General features: G+C 49.4%; 2 protein-coding genes and 1 long non-coding RNA gene across 13 annotated transcripts in view; 2 read left to right on the plus strand and 1 right to left on the minus strand.

The window, feature by feature from the left end:
• LOC309377844 overlaps positions 1 to 4907 on the plus strand; it is a 79522-nt gene extending 74615 nt beyond the window's left edge. Inside the window, exon 2 of the long non-coding RNA XR_014171721.1 lies at positions 4599 to 4907. This is a non-coding gene — a long non-coding RNA (uncharacterized lncRNA). The remainder of the gene's footprint in view (positions 1 to 4598) is intronic.
• Positions 513 to 3660, plus strand: LOC309377735 (N-acetyltransferase family 8 member 3-like). The gene is made up of 2 exons (XM_081925450.1): positions 513 to 668; positions 2424 to 3660. The coding sequence occupies exon 2, from the start codon at positions 2448 to 2450 to the stop codon at positions 3117 to 3119; it is 672 nt and encodes a 223-aa protein (XP_081781576.1). The 5' UTR covers positions 513 to 668; positions 2424 to 2447; the 3' UTR covers positions 3120 to 3660.
• Positions 4908 to 10748: 5841 nt separating the features above from the next.
• LOC309377610 (PC-esterase domain-containing protein 1A-like) overlaps positions 10749 to 16563 on the minus strand; it is a 45709-nt gene continuing 39894 nt past the window's right edge. For all 11 annotated transcript variants that reach the window (XM_081925144.1, XM_081925148.1, XM_081925147.1 and 8 more), the window contains 4 exons: positions 16254 to 16477; positions 14245 to 14446; positions 12432 to 12672; positions 10749 to 11210 (listed from right to left, as the gene is read on the minus strand). In XM_081925144.1, the coding sequence (XP_081781270.1) occupies positions 10762 to 11210; positions 12432 to 12672; positions 14245 to 14446; positions 16254 to 16477 (1116 nt within the window). In that variant the 3' untranslated portion in view covers positions 10749 to 10761. The remainder of the gene's footprint in view (positions 11211 to 12431; positions 12673 to 14244; positions 14447 to 16253; positions 16478 to 16563) is intronic.

Here is a 16563-nt window from a genome sequence, read left to right on the forward strand (position 1 = left end):
AATTCTTACATTTGGTATCGTGCAGCAAAGGCCCTTTGAGTAGATAGGAAGAAGCTGTGATGTATTGTTTTGTGGGGACAAATCACAAAAGTGATTGTGCTGATTTTTGTAGTGGGCTTCATGTGCCTGATATCTGCTGGAGGGGCAAACACCCCCAATCTGTACATAAATTCCTGCAACACTTGTAGCACCTTGAGCTTGGCCAGGTAGCAAACAGACAGACCATCAGTGCAGACCTCTGTGAGCTTTGAGCAAACGAAGACACCCAGATGGGCTTTTTCCTCCTTAAAAGCTTCAAGGGAGGAACTTCCACATCCTCTTGAAGACCCGTCAGCTTTGCTGCTCAGCTGCCCTTCTCACTGATTGCAAGGGAGGCAGGGAGGCTGTGATGTGTGCAGTGGGTGGGATCTGGCACCAGAGCACCCTGCAGGGGCTGATGTGCGGGGGGGGGGGAGGATCCCTGCTTGACTGGAGGAGAAGGCTGGATCTCTGCTTTGAGCTTGCGTGCAGCCTGCTTTCTGGTTGGCTGCTCCCGGAGGAGGAGGAAGAGGAGAAGAATCGCTCACTGGCAGCTGCCCAGCGTGCAAAACCAAGCTGCAGGCAGGTTAAGGGAGAAGAAGGCGGATTGGAGGTCCTGCGATCAGGACTGCTCACACACCTGGCAGCAGGTAAGAGAGACAGAGAGAGAGAGTGGTGTGCACTGGAGTTATCAGGGCTGAGAGTGTTCCACATAAGCAAAGCCTGCCGGACCAGACCAGCACAGCTGTCAACCTTCCCTTTTTTGCGGGAAATTCCCTTATTCCAGCGCCGCTTCCCGCTGCTTCCCGCTGCTATCCTGGATTGTTAGATATCCCATAGACTGTCCCGTAGGGAGAGGTGAGGCTACTGATCCCTTATTTTCGAGTTTAAAGGTAAAGGTAAAGGGACCCCTGACCATTAGTTCCAGTTGTGGCCGACTCTGGGGTTGCGGCGCTCATCTCGCTTTCCTGGCCGAGGGAGCCGGTGTACAGCTTCCGGGTCATGTGGCCAGCATGACCAAGCCACTTCTGGTGAACCAGAGCAGCGCACGGAAACGCCGATTACCTTCCTGCCAGAGCGGTACCTATTTATCTACTTGCACTTTAACGTGCTTTCAAACTGCTAGGTTGGCAGGAGCAGGGACCGAGCAACCAGAGCTCAACCCGTCCCGGGGATTCGAACCGCTGACCTTCTGATCGGCAAATCCTAGGCTCTGATTTAACCCACAGCGCCACCCGCGTCCCTCTATGTTCAAGGCTGCTGGTCCCTTATTTTCAAATCTGAAAGTTGACAGTATCCCACCGAGGCCAGCATCCTAGGTGGCCAACCAGATGCCCGTAGGAGGAGTAGGAAACCCTGAGGTGGTCTCAGGTTCAAATCCCGAGCCTCCTATTAAAAAAGCGAGCTATAAATGCAATACAGTGACCAGAGACACGCTTTGCATGCTTAGGGTCCCTTGTTTTATGCCTGTGGCATCCCAAGTGAGAGAAACTTGGCTGCAGCACAGCCTGGCCTCCACTGCACAAAAGGGGTAAAGCTTCTGGAACTGCAAATGACACAGCAATAAACGAACCACAAAAGGACTCAAAGCCGCCCAGCCTAATCCTGGCAAATGGGGGAGGGAGGAGCGTAGGGAGCAAAGTCTTGTAGCTGCAATGGAATGCAAGAGTAATCTGATCTTGAAGGGGGGGAGGGTGTCCTCCCTACCCATCTTAGTTTCTTGTCTTGTATACCGCCAGCAGATTACTTTGGGTACCCCGCCTGCCAGTAAATAAAGTTTAATATTTAACCAACTGCTCCTCTGGGTCTCCTTCTGGGCTGTGTCAAAAGGTGACCGCTCTCAAAGCACCTCCAGTTTGTTTCCATTTCAAATAATAATCATCATCTATTTAAAAATTAATAGTTTGCTTTTAGGGAGGGGGGTCAGGCTCCGACTGCTACCCCACCAAAAACTTTTTAGCGGTCCCCCCCCCCTCACCAAAATGTATCCGTAAAAAATGAGTTTTGTGACACCACCCAAAATGTGTGTGTCCTCCCCCCCCCCTTTTCTTTTAAGGGATTGAAAATACTGGAGGTGATTGGAAGGTCTTTTGCAAAGCAAATTTAAGAACTGGAGTTATTGCCCTACCCAGTTTTGCTCACCACTTGGGCTACTTTGACATGAACCTGCCCTCCACTCAAGAATTTGCCATGGGTCTTGGTGGTCCCAAGCCCCCAAAAATCTACCCACTCCCGAAATAGACTGTCCTATTGGCAACTTCAAGGGCAGCCCCGCATAGAGCGAATTACAGTAGTCCCACTGCCCCCAAGAGGGACTGCCAATTTAGAGGCTCCCCCAAGCCGCTTGAAACGAGCAATTAGTCCCACCCCAGGAAATCCGACAAGCCGTTTTTTCTGTTTTCCAGGGAGACGAGGAAGGCAAATTCAAGATGGGCGAGTACCACATTCGCAGGTATGAAGATCGGGACTACGAAGCTGCCCGCACGATATTCTCCCGGGGGATCAACGAACATGCTCCTGCAGGTTTCCGGCATGTTCTCTCTTGCCCCCAGACCCACCTGTTGCTCCTGGGCGCGCTCCTCGCAACCTACCTGGGCACCTCTTCCCTTCTCCTTTCCCTCGGTGCCGTGGCTGCCCCGTTGGCCGTGGGCTGGATTTTCACAAAGCGCCTCTGGGCGGACTATGTTCACGAGGCCCTCGCCACAGACATGAAGGACATCCGCCAGACCTACCTGGTGCCCAAAGACTGCAGCTTCTGGGTGGCAGAGGCCGGAGGTGAAGTGGCCGGCATCGTCGCTGCCACCCACCCAGAAAACCCATCCCTGCGCGGCAGGGCACTGGAGCTGAAGCGCATGTCTGTGGCAAAGGAGCACCGGGGCCACGGGCTTGGCAAGACTCTCACCAGGACGGTTCTCCTCTTCGCCCAGGAGCACGGGTACAAGGAGGTGGTTCTGGGCACCTCCATGGCGCAGGTGGCGGCCCATCGGACGTACGAGGGCATGGGCTTCCGCAAAGTCAAAGAGATATGCCCCAATACCCTCTGTAAGCTGCTGCGGTTCTACCTCTACATCTACCGCTACGAGATCGGAGGATCTCGCTGACACCGGCAACCCAGAGGGGAGCTGCCTCGCCTCATGGAAGAAGAGATTATGGCCTGTTTGCAGACAGGTGCCAACTAGGGAGGAGGGAGAAAGAAAGTTGATCCGATGAGCCTTAAAAGTGAGCCTACCTAATGTGCACTGATTTGCCAGAGATACACATACTAGCAACTGTTAGCAAAAATAACCAGGGGTTTTTCTCAGCTGGAACTCACAAGAACTCAGCTCCGGCACATTTCAGGTGGATGCCATTTCCATTACAAAAGAACAAGAGTTCATGGTGAGTTCCGGCACCTCTTTTTCAAGAATAATAGCACTGAAGAAAACCGTACAGAAATGCCTTCCGATTTTGCTTTGCCAAAAATGTGTATATTAGGGAGAGATTCGCAACAGGATGTTAGTGAATTTTCAAGAGGAATTTCACAATAAATGAATGAATGTGCAAACTGGATATGCCGAGTACTGATGACTGGGGAAATGAAATGAAATACTTTATTGTCACTTGTACAACTTGTATACAGTGAGATTACACGAGCACCCCCCACTCAGCTCTCTTTGTCTTAATTCCCCTCGTTTACTGACGCACATCCACCAAACCCAAAAGTCAGTTGCCCTGTTGTTATCTTTCCATTCAGCAGCCTAACAGCCCATGGATAGAAGCTGTTCTTTACCCTGTTGGTGCGACTAATCCTGCTTCTATATCTTCTGCCCGAGGGCAGGAGGTCAAGAAAGTGCCGGCCAGGGTGGGAATCATCCTGGAGATTTTTCCTCACTCTGCTGCAGCAACATTCTTCCGCTATTTCACCCAGCGGATTCACGAGACAGCCCATAATATCTTGTGCTGTATTCACCACACTCTGTAGGCACTTCCTATCCATTGATGGAAAGCCAGCATACCACACTGTGATGCAGTGTGAAAGGACACTTTCTATTGTGGACCAGTAGAAGGAGATCATCAAATCTTGACTGACATCGTTCTTCCACAATACTCTGAGAAGATGGAGTGTCTGTTGGGCTTTCTTAATCACCTGGGTTGTATTGATTTTCCAAGTAAGGTCTTCACGGAGATAAACTCCTAGGAATTGAAAGGAAGAGACTCTCTCCACACAGCCCTCCCCGATGTACAGCGGGGCTAGTTCTCCTCTCTTCCTCCGAAAGTCCAACACCATCTCCTTTGTCTTGCTGATATTAAGGTGCAAGTTGTTCCCTAGGCACCATGTAGATATTAGACTCAAACTGACATATTTCATGGACTGGTTGGACACACAGGAATAGTGGGAGGAACCAGCCGGGGACCCCCAAGAGAAGAGGGCTCAGAGCCCAGGGATTGGCAATGGGAAGACCGTAAGTGGTCAGAGGGAGAAGATGGGGGGAAGAGTGGTGTCGGACGCTGAGGAGGCAACAGGGCTTAGTGAGCGGGGAGAGTCTGTGGCAGAGAGAAGACCAGACTCAGTGGCAGAAATGAAGCAGGAGAGGAGGGAGGCCAAGAGGCAGAGATGGGGCAGAGCCACAGGTGTTTCCCCCTCCTTTTGAGACAAGCTCCCCTCCCCACTGGTCTCCTAGGAGAGGTATGAAAAGGGTTGAGAAGTCGGCAATGTGCAGGCGCAGTCTCCGATTGCTTGGAAAATACCCTGGAGAGGAAGAAACTTAAGACAGCCGTGGGGAGGTCAGGACCTTCAGTGTCAGCAATTGCTTCATGGGGTTAGGAGCTGCCGGAGATGAGTTGCTGTGCTCATTAGGTCTGACACTCCTGCACAGATCCAGTTTTTGCTAATAAAGTATTAACTCCCAGTTGCTCAGTTTGCTCTTTTCAGAGTCAAGGCCGGCGCTTGGTACTCTATACCTGAAGGAGTGTCTCCACCCGCATCGTTTAGCCCAGACACTGAGATCCAGCGCCGAGGGCCTTCTGGCGGTTCCATCATAGCGAGAAGTGAGGTTACAGGGAACCAGACAAAGGGCCTTCTCGGTGGTGGCGCCTGCCCTGTGGAACGCTCTCCCTTCAGATGTGAAGGAAATAAGCAGCTATCCTATTTTTAAAAGACATCTGAAGGCAGCCCTGTTTAGGGAAGTTTTAAATATTTTATGCTGTATTGTTTTTAACACTCGATTGGGAGCCTTCCAAAGTGGCTAGGGAAACTCAGCCAGATGGGCGGGGTATAAATAACAAATTATTATTATTATTATTATTATTATTATTATTATTATTATTATTATTATTATTATTATATTTTATTATAGAAGCTGCATTGGCCTCGCTTAACCAGAGCTGGATTCTCTTCTCAGCTAGCAGCTAATTCAAATTAAAGGCCAGGCGGAATAGCTCTGTCTTACAGGCCTGACTGAAGGAGGTTAAATCCTGCAGGGCCCTGGTCTCCTGGGACAGAGCATTCCACCAGGTCGGAGCCATCACTGAGAAGGCCCTGTCCCTGGTGGAGGATAATCTGACTTCCTTAGGGCCCGGGACCTCTAAACTATGGTTATTCATGGACCTGAAGGTCCTCTGTGGGGCAGACCAGGAAAGGCGGTCCCGTAGATACGAAGGCCCTAAGCCATAAAGGGTTTGTAGAGTTGGAAGGGACCCTAAGGGTCATCTAGTCCAACCCCGTACAATGCAGGTATCTCGTTTGAACATGTTTCTTATAAATGCAATCTCATGTGGATACCAACTTGGACGCTTTACACCAGGAGTCAGCAACCTTTTTCAGCAGGGGCCGGTCCACTGACCCTCAAACCATGCGGTGGGCCAGACTATATTTTTATGGGGGGGGATGAACGAATTTCTTTTAAATAAAAAGGCACATTCTACTCATGTAAAAACACACTGATTCCTAGACCGTACGCTGTGCGGATTGAGAAGGCAATTGGGCCGCATCCTGCCCCCGGGCCTTAGGTTGCCTTCCCCTGCTTTACACCAATGTGTAGGTTTCCGTTAAGGTGGGGTGTTGATGCTTATAGTATTTTTAACCTGGCTGGTAAGTTCCAACCCTCTCTAAATTCCCCACCTGCCTTCTGTTTTTCTCCTCTATTCTTTGTTCAAATCGATTTTTAGAAAACTGAAAAAAAGCAGGCCAAACTGAAAACGCTGAAAAACGTCCTGCTTGCCTGTGAGTCTCTGGGGGCCTCCAGTGCATAGCTGTCAACCGTCCCTTATTTGGCGGGAAAGTCCCTTATACCAGCACCGTGTCCCGCTGTTGTCCCTTATTGATGATGTCCCTTAAATTTCCCGGGTTTCAAAGAATGACTGGGGGGTGGAGCTTGCATGCCTTGTGCCGATCAAATCGGCTGCGTTGCCTGGGGAATCGCCTTTGCTCAGCGCTTCCCAGCGGAGAGGAGACAGTGGTTTCCCTTGCTGCATCCCCTTTGCCGGGTTGCTGCGCTGTGGGAACCACCGCTTGAGGCTTCGTTTGGCTGCTGGCTGGGCTTTCTGCGTTTGGCTTGGAGGGGCTCAGAAGTTGAACATACCTGTGCTTGGAAAATCCCTTATTTTGGCTGCTGATCCCTTATTTTCGAGGCTGCTGGTCCCTTATTTTCAAATCTGTAAGTTGACAGCTATGCTCCAGTGTAGGATTCTTGGAAGGAGATTTTGAACAGAGGGGGGGGACCAGATCAGTTAAACCCAAATGCAGACCACCTGTCTGGCTCTCTGAACAATTTGATGGGGCAGGACCAGCCAGCAGCCCATCGTAAAGCTGGCATTTTGGGGTTGGCACAGTTCCAAAAGGGGGTTCCTCATGCAGCCTGCTACAAGATCATTTTTAGCTGGCGACGCTGCCAGGGATTTTACCTGGGACCCTCTGGGAGTAAGCCAGTGTTAAGGCTCAAGGGTCCTTCCCTGGCCATGCTCTGGAACGGAAACCCTTCTCCATAATGTCTGGTGGTCCTTGGGCAGGGGGGGGCAGTGCAGGGGCCCCCAGGCTCGAGCTACTGTGTGGAAAAGACTTCAGGTCCCACGCTGGTAAGTTAATGCCACATAGGGCCTCCACTTCCCCCGGTGTAGCTCACAGCGCCCACAAGCCTGGAAATTGGGTGGAAGATGGATGAAAGGGGGGGGGACAAGAGGGCGGGTGCTTGTGTGAACAGACGTGTCTTTGCGCCACCCACTTCTTGCTCCACCCTTTGACTCTCCCCTACGCAAATGCAATGGTGGGGATGCAAGAGAGGGCCTTCTCGGTGGTGGCTCCCAAACTTCAGAACTTCCTCCCTGGGCTTTGTCTAAAACCTGCCATTTAGGTTTTCAAACCTTTTTTGTAAATTCAGTATTAGAAACTGTACCTTTGAGTCCTTAATCCTTTATTACTGCGCTTTGCTTCACCTAGGTCGAGCTAGGATTAGAATACTTCAGAATTTTTGGGAGTTCTACCCCCTTTCTTTGAATTTTGGTCATTTAAGGTTTATGATATTTCTATTTCCTTCTGAGGAAACTGAATAGTTCAGTGAAACAAGGTTTGTAGCCGGCATCCCATTAAGGCTTTGTTCAATTTTAGGTTTTTAATAATTTTTTCATTAAACTTTTTGATTTTTATTATTTAGTTTATTTTCATAAGATAATATTTCTAGTCGATTACTTCTCGTTTCAGGGATTTTCACGGTATTTCATTTGTTTTGTACAATTTCTCGATTCCGTGACTGTCTTTTTTATATGTTCTTGGCTTTTTGCGGTTCATCTGTGTCGTTTCAATTTGTGCAAACCATCTCGCTAAAAAAAATGTACCGTATTTTTCGCTCTATAAGACACACCAGCCCACAAGACGAACCTAGTTTTTGGAGGAGGAAAAAAAAAAAATATTCTGAATCTCAGAAGCCAGAACAGCAAGAGGGATCGCTGCGCAATGAAAGCAACAATCCCTCTTGCTGTTCTGGCTTCTGGGATAGCTGCGCAGCCTGCATTCGCTCCATAAGACGCACACACATTCCCCCTTACTTTTTAGGAGGGGAAAAGTGAGTCTTATAGAGCAAAAAATACGGTAATAATAACCCCCACCCCAAAGGCACTTTAACTCTCGGCTTTTGAGTCCCTCTTCTCCCATGGACTTGTTTCACACCACTCTCGGTTCTCCACCTGCAAAATGGGGACATTTTCACTGCAAAGGCAAACAGCCCTCCTCTGAACAGAAAGACAAAAAGACGATTACCAACCACACTTTTATTATTTCCTTTCAGAGAGGAAAATGCTGCCTTTGCGAAACAGCTTTTTCCTCCTCAAAAATCTGTTCTCCTTTCAGGTAATGCATTTCATTCCAACAGACCCCAGCTGGGTTAGGAGATGAAGGATTCCCCACACACACACACTGCCTCACCTTGAGGCTTTTAAAAAACATTATACATTCAGACTGGAAAAAGCTCTCTCCTTTGGAGTCATTTTGGGCAGCTTGCCTGACCCAGTGGGGAGGTCTCTGGAGCGAGTTCTTGCATAGCTTCAGTCTATCTTAGTGGGGCTTATGCAGGAGACCTGCCCACTAGACCATGCTCCCGAGACCCTAGTGCAAAAGACTATTTTCTGCATACAGTCATGTTCCCGTGTAGAGTCAGGTGTGCTGGGAGGGAAAATGAAGATACTTTTAGTAACAGTCCATCCTTTGTGGATCCACAAGCGGGGCTCACCTGGGCAGGTGCGTCGCAGGTTGGAAAATGCAAAGAGGTGGCACATTTCCCCCCCCCCCAAAAAAAACCCAGCGTCTGCTTACCCACCCACCTGCCCACCCTACTGGTACAATGTGAAAATGGGTTTCCTGTGCTTGCTGAATGAAAATGCAGCCACGTTCTCAAAGACAGATGGGAGCACAGCCGGACTTCAACTCCCTGGGGAAAGTCCAGAGGGTCCGATAGGAACGTGCAGAGGGCCACATTCGGCTCCCACTCCCCACTGCTTCAAAGGCAGTCTGTCCCACCCTCCACGGCAGGGAGATAGCAGGGGGCTTTGGGAAAGAAGAGTTTCCACCCAGCCTTGCTACTGCCCTGGGCGGGACGGAATGAATTTCATGGGGAATTTAAAAATCCTGGCCAAAACAACCCAGGCGGTTTGTGCCGATATCAACAGATCACCTGCAGCTCATCCCATGACTAGGGGCAGATCCCCAACACACCTTTGAAGCACATGACTGTCCCAAAAGCATTCTGGGAACTGTAGTTTAAGCACCCTGTAGGTCTGTGAGCAAGGGAACTACAGTTCCCATGGGTCTTTTGGAGGGGGGAGCTTTAAAACGTGGGCAGAATGCGCTTCGAATGCCTGGTTTGTGTCTGAGATTGGACTACCGAGCTTGCTTTTCAGAGCCGGTTGCGAAGATACCCTTTTTCCACAGGACGGGCGGTTGAGGTGAAAAGGTAGCAGTGTCCGGACTGGGTGGGGGCCAACCCCGGGTTCAGAAAGACGGTCCGGCCCCCACTTGGACCATGTGACCATAGGGTGTCCAATAGCAGACTGGAGATCAAGCGACGCGTCCTTCCACTATGTGTACAGAAGCCCTTGACACCCACAGGCAAACCCCCCCCCCCAAAAAAAACCCATCCCTAGTCCTGACATGTTAGGCTGCTGCCTGCAAGAGAAGAACATTCAAGGCTGTCGGAGCCCCTGCTAAGAGCGAGAGGGGTGTCTCCAGACGTATCTTGACCTTTGGGGGCGACGCCAAGCGTTTCTGCCGCGCCCCCGCCACGGCCTGCCATAGGGGTGGGCTTCTTCGCGTTGCTCGTAGGGGTGGTACTGTATGAACTCGGGGCGCCGCCTTCGCCTGGAGCGCCTGGCCAGTGTGGGAATAGGGGAGCCGTAGGTTTCTGGAGGAAAGCGAGAAAGGGGTCAGAGTGGGGAAGCAGAGCGGCCACAGAAAGTAAAAGCAGCAGGATCTCCCAGAATCAGCTGCACAACTGAGACATGTGAGCTCAGGATGCAGCCCTCTGGAGGCTTAGGAAATGTATGTACCGCTTTCAGCAGCTGAACTGGTTACCAGTCTCTGTTCTAGGCAGGGTGGATAAAAATCAATGGTTTTGTGTGTGTATTAAAAAGGATTTTTTTGATTTAAATCGGATTTTTAAAAAAATAATAAAATGCTTTGTAGGGGAAATCTTTCTAAAGATAATTTTCTATTTAAGTTACAGTATAGTCCAAAGGCTATACATGAGGAAATAAGGTTTTGTTTTAGGCTTTTCATGTGTGCTAAAACTCGGTCCAAGTTGCTTTATCTGCTGAAACCCCTCCTCTTATATTTATGGAATGCTAACTGTATTTTTATGGGACGCGGGTTGCGATGTGGTGTAAACCACTGAGCCTAGGGCTTGCCGATCAATAGGTCGGCGGTTTGAATCCCCGCGATGGGGTGAGCTCCCATTGTTTGGTCCCAGCTCCTGGCAACTAGCAGTTTGAAAGCACGTCAAAGTGCAAGTAGATAAATAGGTACCACACCGGCAGGAAGGTAAACAGCAGGTGCTTGTGCGGGTAAATATGCTCTCACAGCCATCTCCTGCCACTTCTGTTTGCGCAGTGTTATTTACTCAGCTGAGCGTGCTCCAGCTTCTGAAGGCTACTGAAGCTGTGGGTCACTGTTTCATGCTGAGCCAAGGACTGGAGATCGCCCGGCTTACTGGCAGTGGGCTGAAGCCAGCTGGGGGCTTCAAATTGCCCCCATTCCCTTGGAAGCACCCCAACAGTGGGCTCCTAAACATATCTCAGAGGGACAACGGTGGTTTGCAGGGACATACCTGGGGAAAAGGGGCTGTTCCAAACCCCACCCCTGCGGCTGAAGGAACCATTCGAATGGTCACTGAACTGGGGGTCAGGAGTGAGCTGTCCAGCGTCGGGTGGACGGTCGTGACAATCCAATTTGCCCCCTGGCCCGTCGTTGAACGGATTGCTGTGGTGCTCAAACGGCGGGTGGGCAGGAAGGAGCCGGCCATCGTGGGGCGAGGGGTCCTGGGGATTGTATTCGAATCCAGCCAAAGGTCTGTTGCCATAGGGTGCGCCATAGCTGTAGGGGGCTTCTCTGTCCACAGAGAGCTGCCTAATAGGAACGTCACCAGCCGAGAAGAAGTCATGGCACAACTGGGGTGTGGAGGACAGGTGAGGGGAAGCTGGCTGATGTGTTGCAGTTCCATTCCAACCAATCCCTGCAAAGCGAGAGGCCATTATTCTGGGAGATGGGGAAATCACACCAGTCATTCTTTGCAAGCTCAGCACCAGCAGCAGGCTCTGTGGGGTGGGGGCAGCTCCTCTCTTTTTGCCCTCCCTCTCTCTTAATCTCAAGGTCATGGGTTCTAAGCCCCAATTTGGGCAAAGGACTCCTGCATTGCACACGGGGTTGGTCTAAATGACCCAAGTGGTCCCTTCCAATGCTACAATTCTAGGATTCTAGAGCCATTATCCCAAGGGGCACAAAGGACTTCCTGGTCACCCACTCACACACAACCCCCAAAAGCAACTCTCATGAGTCCCTGGTCCCAAAATTTTTTACACATCACTTCGGAAGACAGGCAAACTAATGCCAGTGTACTGGAAGCAAAGATCAGCAGCGTTGAAGCAATGATTCTTCAACATCAATTTCGTTGGACTGGTCATGTTATGCGGATGCCTGATAATCGTCTTCCAAAGCAACTACCGTATTTTTCGCTCTATAAGACGCACCAGACCACAAGACGAACCTAGTTTTTGGAGAAGGTAAACAAGAGAAAAAAATTCTGAATCTCAGAAGCCAGAACAGCAAGAGGGATCGCTGCGCAGTGAAAGCAGCAATCCCTCTTGCTGTTCTGGCTTCTAGGATAGCTGCGCAGCCTTTTTAGGAGGGAAAAAGTGAGTCTTATAGAGCAAAAAATACGGTACTCGATTCTGAACTTAAAAATGGAAAGCGTAATGCTGGTGGTCAGCAAAAGAGGTTTAAAGACTCTCCCAAGGCAAATCTTTTAAAATGTAGTATAAACACCAACAATTGGGAAATACTGGCCTGCGAGTGCTCCAGTTGGAGAACAGCCTTAAAGGTGTCATGGACTTTGAAGACACTCGTACTCAGGACGCAACGGAGAAATGTGCTAAGAGGAAGGCACGCTTGGCAAACCCTCACCGTGATCAACTCCTGCCTGGAAACCAATGTCCCCGCTGTGGAAGGACGTGTGGGTCCAGAATTGGCCTCCACAGTCACTTACAGACTCACTTTTAAAAAATCTTACTTTTTACAGTCTTACACGGCTACGAGCGATTGCCAAAGAAGCAGTAGCAGTGAGTGAAGCCCCAAATCCCCCTTCTCAAAAACTCTTTTACAGCTGTAGTCTTCCGGACCTTCTGCAATCTCTGCCTTACAATCCAGCTCTTCACCTGTTCTTGAGCCACACGCTCACCTGTGCCGGACTTCCTCTTCTCAAGCTCGACTCCCCAGGAATCAGCAATGTAGGTCAGCAGGTATCTGGTAATAAACCGGTGCGCCAAGAAGTTCCAGTGTATCCCGTCTTCAATGCGGAGATGGTCCACAAAGCGGAAGAAGAAATGAAGGTCCAGAACGTCGAACCCGTAGCTGTGGGCGAGGATGGCGCCGTAGAAGTTGGCTTCAATCACGTCCACGGGAGTCGCTTTTTCTACATCCTGCATTTATTTATTTATTTATTTATTTTATTTCATAGCATGCATACAATGCTTGATTGCGTAAGAAGAAAAAAAAACAAGTCCCAAACCGTCTACAAAAAAAGATAAAATAAAATTCATCAATAGGAAAAATTAACCACAATAAGGCAAGACTTTCTAAAAGTTAAAGACGCAAAAGACTAAAAAAAAGAAAAGGGTTAAAATTCACATTGATTTTCTAAGCATCTGGGTAAGCAATAGGTGCCTGCCTAATGATATCAGGCAGGTGGCTGAAAAGAATATGGATATGTCATCGGCCTGGGATGTTCCACATTAAAATATTGAGTTCTTACAAATGCGGAAGAAGTACTAATGGTATACCCTTCAACATTTCTCCGATGAAAATAGGGACATCCCATAAATAACAACACTTTGGAGGTCCCGAGCCCCAAGGAGGTTAGATTGGCCTCAACCAGGGCCAGGGCCTTTTCAGCACTGGCCCCGACTTGGTGGAATGCTCTTGTCACAACAGACTAGGGCCCTGCGGGATTCGACATCTTTCCACAGGGTCTACAAGGTGCAGCTGTTCCGCCTGGCCTTTGGGGATGGACTCAACACCCCCCCCCCATTTATTTATTTATGAAACGCCTTATAAGGGATTTTGCATATATATTTTCCCTCGGCTCTATAACGAGGCTGCATTTTAAGCTGCATTTTACACTGTATTCTAACTTATATTTTAATCAACTGTTTGTTTGGTTTTTGTTTTGTTTTGATTTGTTTTTAATGTTTTTACTGTATTCATATTCGGTGTTAGCTGCCCTGAACCCGGTCTTGGCCAGGGAGGGTGGGGTAAAAAAATATTATTATTATTATTATTATTATTATTATTATTATTATTATTAGAAGTATCAAAAGGGGAACACCAGGAAATAATCTTAACTAAGAGATTCAAACAAATCTGCAAACTAGCTTCCAACTATAGTGAGTAGAATCTGCTCTGCTGCATCACTTACTTGCATGAGTGAAAGAAGGATAATACTTATTCAATATATCCTTTCCTACAATCTTAAACCACAGAGCCTAGGACTTGCCGATCAGAAGGTTGGTGGTTCGAATCCCCGGGACGGGATGAGCTCTGGTTGCTCGGTCCCTGCTCCTGCCAACCTAGCAGTCCGAAAGCACGTCAAAATGCAAGTAGATAAATAGGTACCACTCTGGCGGGAAGGTAAAGGGCGTTTCCATGCGCTGCTCTGGTTCACCAGAAGCGGCTTAGTCATGCTGGCCACATGACCCAGAAGCTGTACGCCGGCTGCCTCGGCCAATAAAGCGAGATGAGCGCTGCAATCCCAGAGTCGTTCATGACTGGACCTAACGGTCAGGGGTCCCTTTCCCTTTACAATCTTTAACATTCCCACATGTTGGAGGGAGGGCAAGGGCATAGCTGTCAACGTTTTCCTTTTTTAAAGGGAAAGTCCCTTATTCTGAATAGGATTCCTCGCAAGAAAAGGGAAAAGTTGAGAGCTCTGGGCTCTGGGACAGGTTGACACCCCGCCCCGCCCCGGTTGGGAGCTGCCCCCCCCCCCCAGTCACCTCAGCTGAGCAGTAGTCTCCCTCCATCTCTTTGTAGAGGGCTCCGGAAGGCTCTTTCCGAATGGGGAGGGCCGTGTTCCAGATGGCAAGGCAGGTCTGAGGAAGGACCTGATCCAGCCTCTCAAAGAGCTTCTCCAGGTTGAGCTTGTACTGCTTGATGGCCTTCGGCAGCCGAAGCTTCCTGGCCACCTTCTCTTGGTACCTGAATGGAAGAAAGGAAACCATCAGAATCTTGGTGGGAAGACACAAAAGGATAACAGCACTGGTCTTGGCCAAGAAAGCTGAAGGGTGCCAGGGTGGATTTCATTTAAATCAAATTGATTTAAATCGTGAGTCAGTAAGACTTGATGTCAGAGCTGCCTCTAGGTCCCAGCTCACAGAGGACCAACGCTAGGCTGTCGTAATGTACAAAAGTCTTTATTGAAGTTCAGTTTCCATTTCAAAGCCGCAGCGCGCAGCCCTACATCTTAAACCCTAGATCGGCGAAGTCCCGTCTGAGTCTCCTTCCCTCTGACACCAGTTTAAGATCCTAGCCCTGCTCCACCTTTTCCGCTGCTCTCTCCTCCTCTGGGTCCTCCTGCCCGCTGGGGCATTGCCCTTTCTGGACTCTTCCGACGCTGAGTCGCTTAGCTCCTCCCCCTGCCTCCGGCGGGCTTTAGGACCCGGTTCCCAATCCTCATTCTCTGCTGTCCCGCGCTCCTGTACATTTGAACTTGCCTCTCGCGCCAACCCAGTGACCTTTCTCCTAACCGTTACACTACTTCTGTCACTGCTTCCCTCTTCCGGGATACTGGCCGGATCTGACCTCCCCTCCGTTGTCCGACTCTCCGATGGAGGCGTGGTCAGCCCTGCCTCGTCTTCTCTCCCTGGTGGGGAATGCACTGGCCCCGATACTTGGGACTCTTCCCCCCCACTCTGCTCTGGTGGGGAAGCTGGTCCTGATTTCCAACTACTGCTCTGGGAGTCCCTGCTGCCCCCTTGCTCCTGGGGCATTCCCCTTGGGAACCCCCTACCCCTGGCCCTTGGCGCCCCCTTCTGTGAATCTTCCGATTCACTGGAGAGGCTCATGGAATCCCTCGGGCCGCTGTCATCTTCTCCTACGCTCCCCTCGGATTCTTCCCCTTCGCTCCCCATCTCCTCTCTTCCCTGTGCCTCTGCTCCTGAGCCCCTGACACTTGATTTAAATCATTATTCTTTTTTACAGAAAGACTCATTCTTGCTGGTATAACCTTAATATTTACAACCAGATGGAAGGTTTCATTTTTGGAATAATAACATTTTCAGAGTAGTTTTTACAGTTATATCAAAAGTTACTGATTTGGTTATAATTATTAGAAATACACAGACAGGTAATTATGAAATTGTTGTGAGGTTTCACTGTTTATATTTAGACAACTTTTCTGCTGTGCTTTATTGGAAGGAGGAAAAGAATCATTTCCTTAATAACAATTTAAACAATTTGTTTAACTAAAACATCAGATACTGAATCCTTATGAAAGTTACTATAAAATATCTTACAAGGTAACAACAACCACGCACACACACACAAACACACACCTGGTCTCATGTTCCCTTGATTTTCAAACCTGGGCAGATGTGAGTATAAACAAAAGGGTATTTCCCCAATTCTCCATCCTCCAACATGGGATCATGTTTGGTAATCAACCAAATAATAAGGCTGTTTTGGAGACCACCCGTGGAGGAGTTTGCCCACCACATCTCTGCATGACTAACTGCTCCAGCGGTTATTTTTTAAGGAGAGGGAAGCACAGTTTTTCCACTAAGTCCCTGCAAAAAGGAGCAACAAAAGCATCCCAAATCTCAGCTGATGCAGAGACATATGAGGTTTCTGGTCAGGGATCAGCAACGAAGGGCTGGATAACACAAGGCAAGAGGCCGCAGGATCGCAGCAAGAGCCCAGCACCCAGTTTCCAAGCGTAGGTCAGCCAGATATCTCAGAGAAGCCCACACACGGAAGCCACATGGTGCCACAGGTAAGTCCCCCTTACCTGTTGAGGTCCCAGAGGCAGGAATTGAAGATGACCACGTCCGGTTTCGGCTCTCTTTGGAGGTCGTCCAAGATTTCCTCCACGTAGTCCGAATAAACGCGGGGAATGAAGTAGCATCGCACCAGGTGGTGATCCGAGCGGAACTCGCGCACCTCCTGGTATCTGTTCCCGCAGCCTAACCCACTATATTTCACCAGTTTATCGTTGTTAAAAGACGGTTCTCCCTGCAAGTAGAGATCAAGATCGTACACAAGGACTCTTTTGCAAGCCCCTTGCGGCCAACCAACGCATTATTACGGGACCGCCTCTC

The sequence above is a fragment of the Podarcis melisellensis genome (assembly GCF_964234715.1).
Source record: "Podarcis melisellensis genome assembly, chromosome: 9".
Classification (NCBI taxonomy): Eukaryota; Metazoa; Chordata; class Lepidosauria; order Squamata; family Lacertidae; genus Podarcis; species Podarcis melisellensis.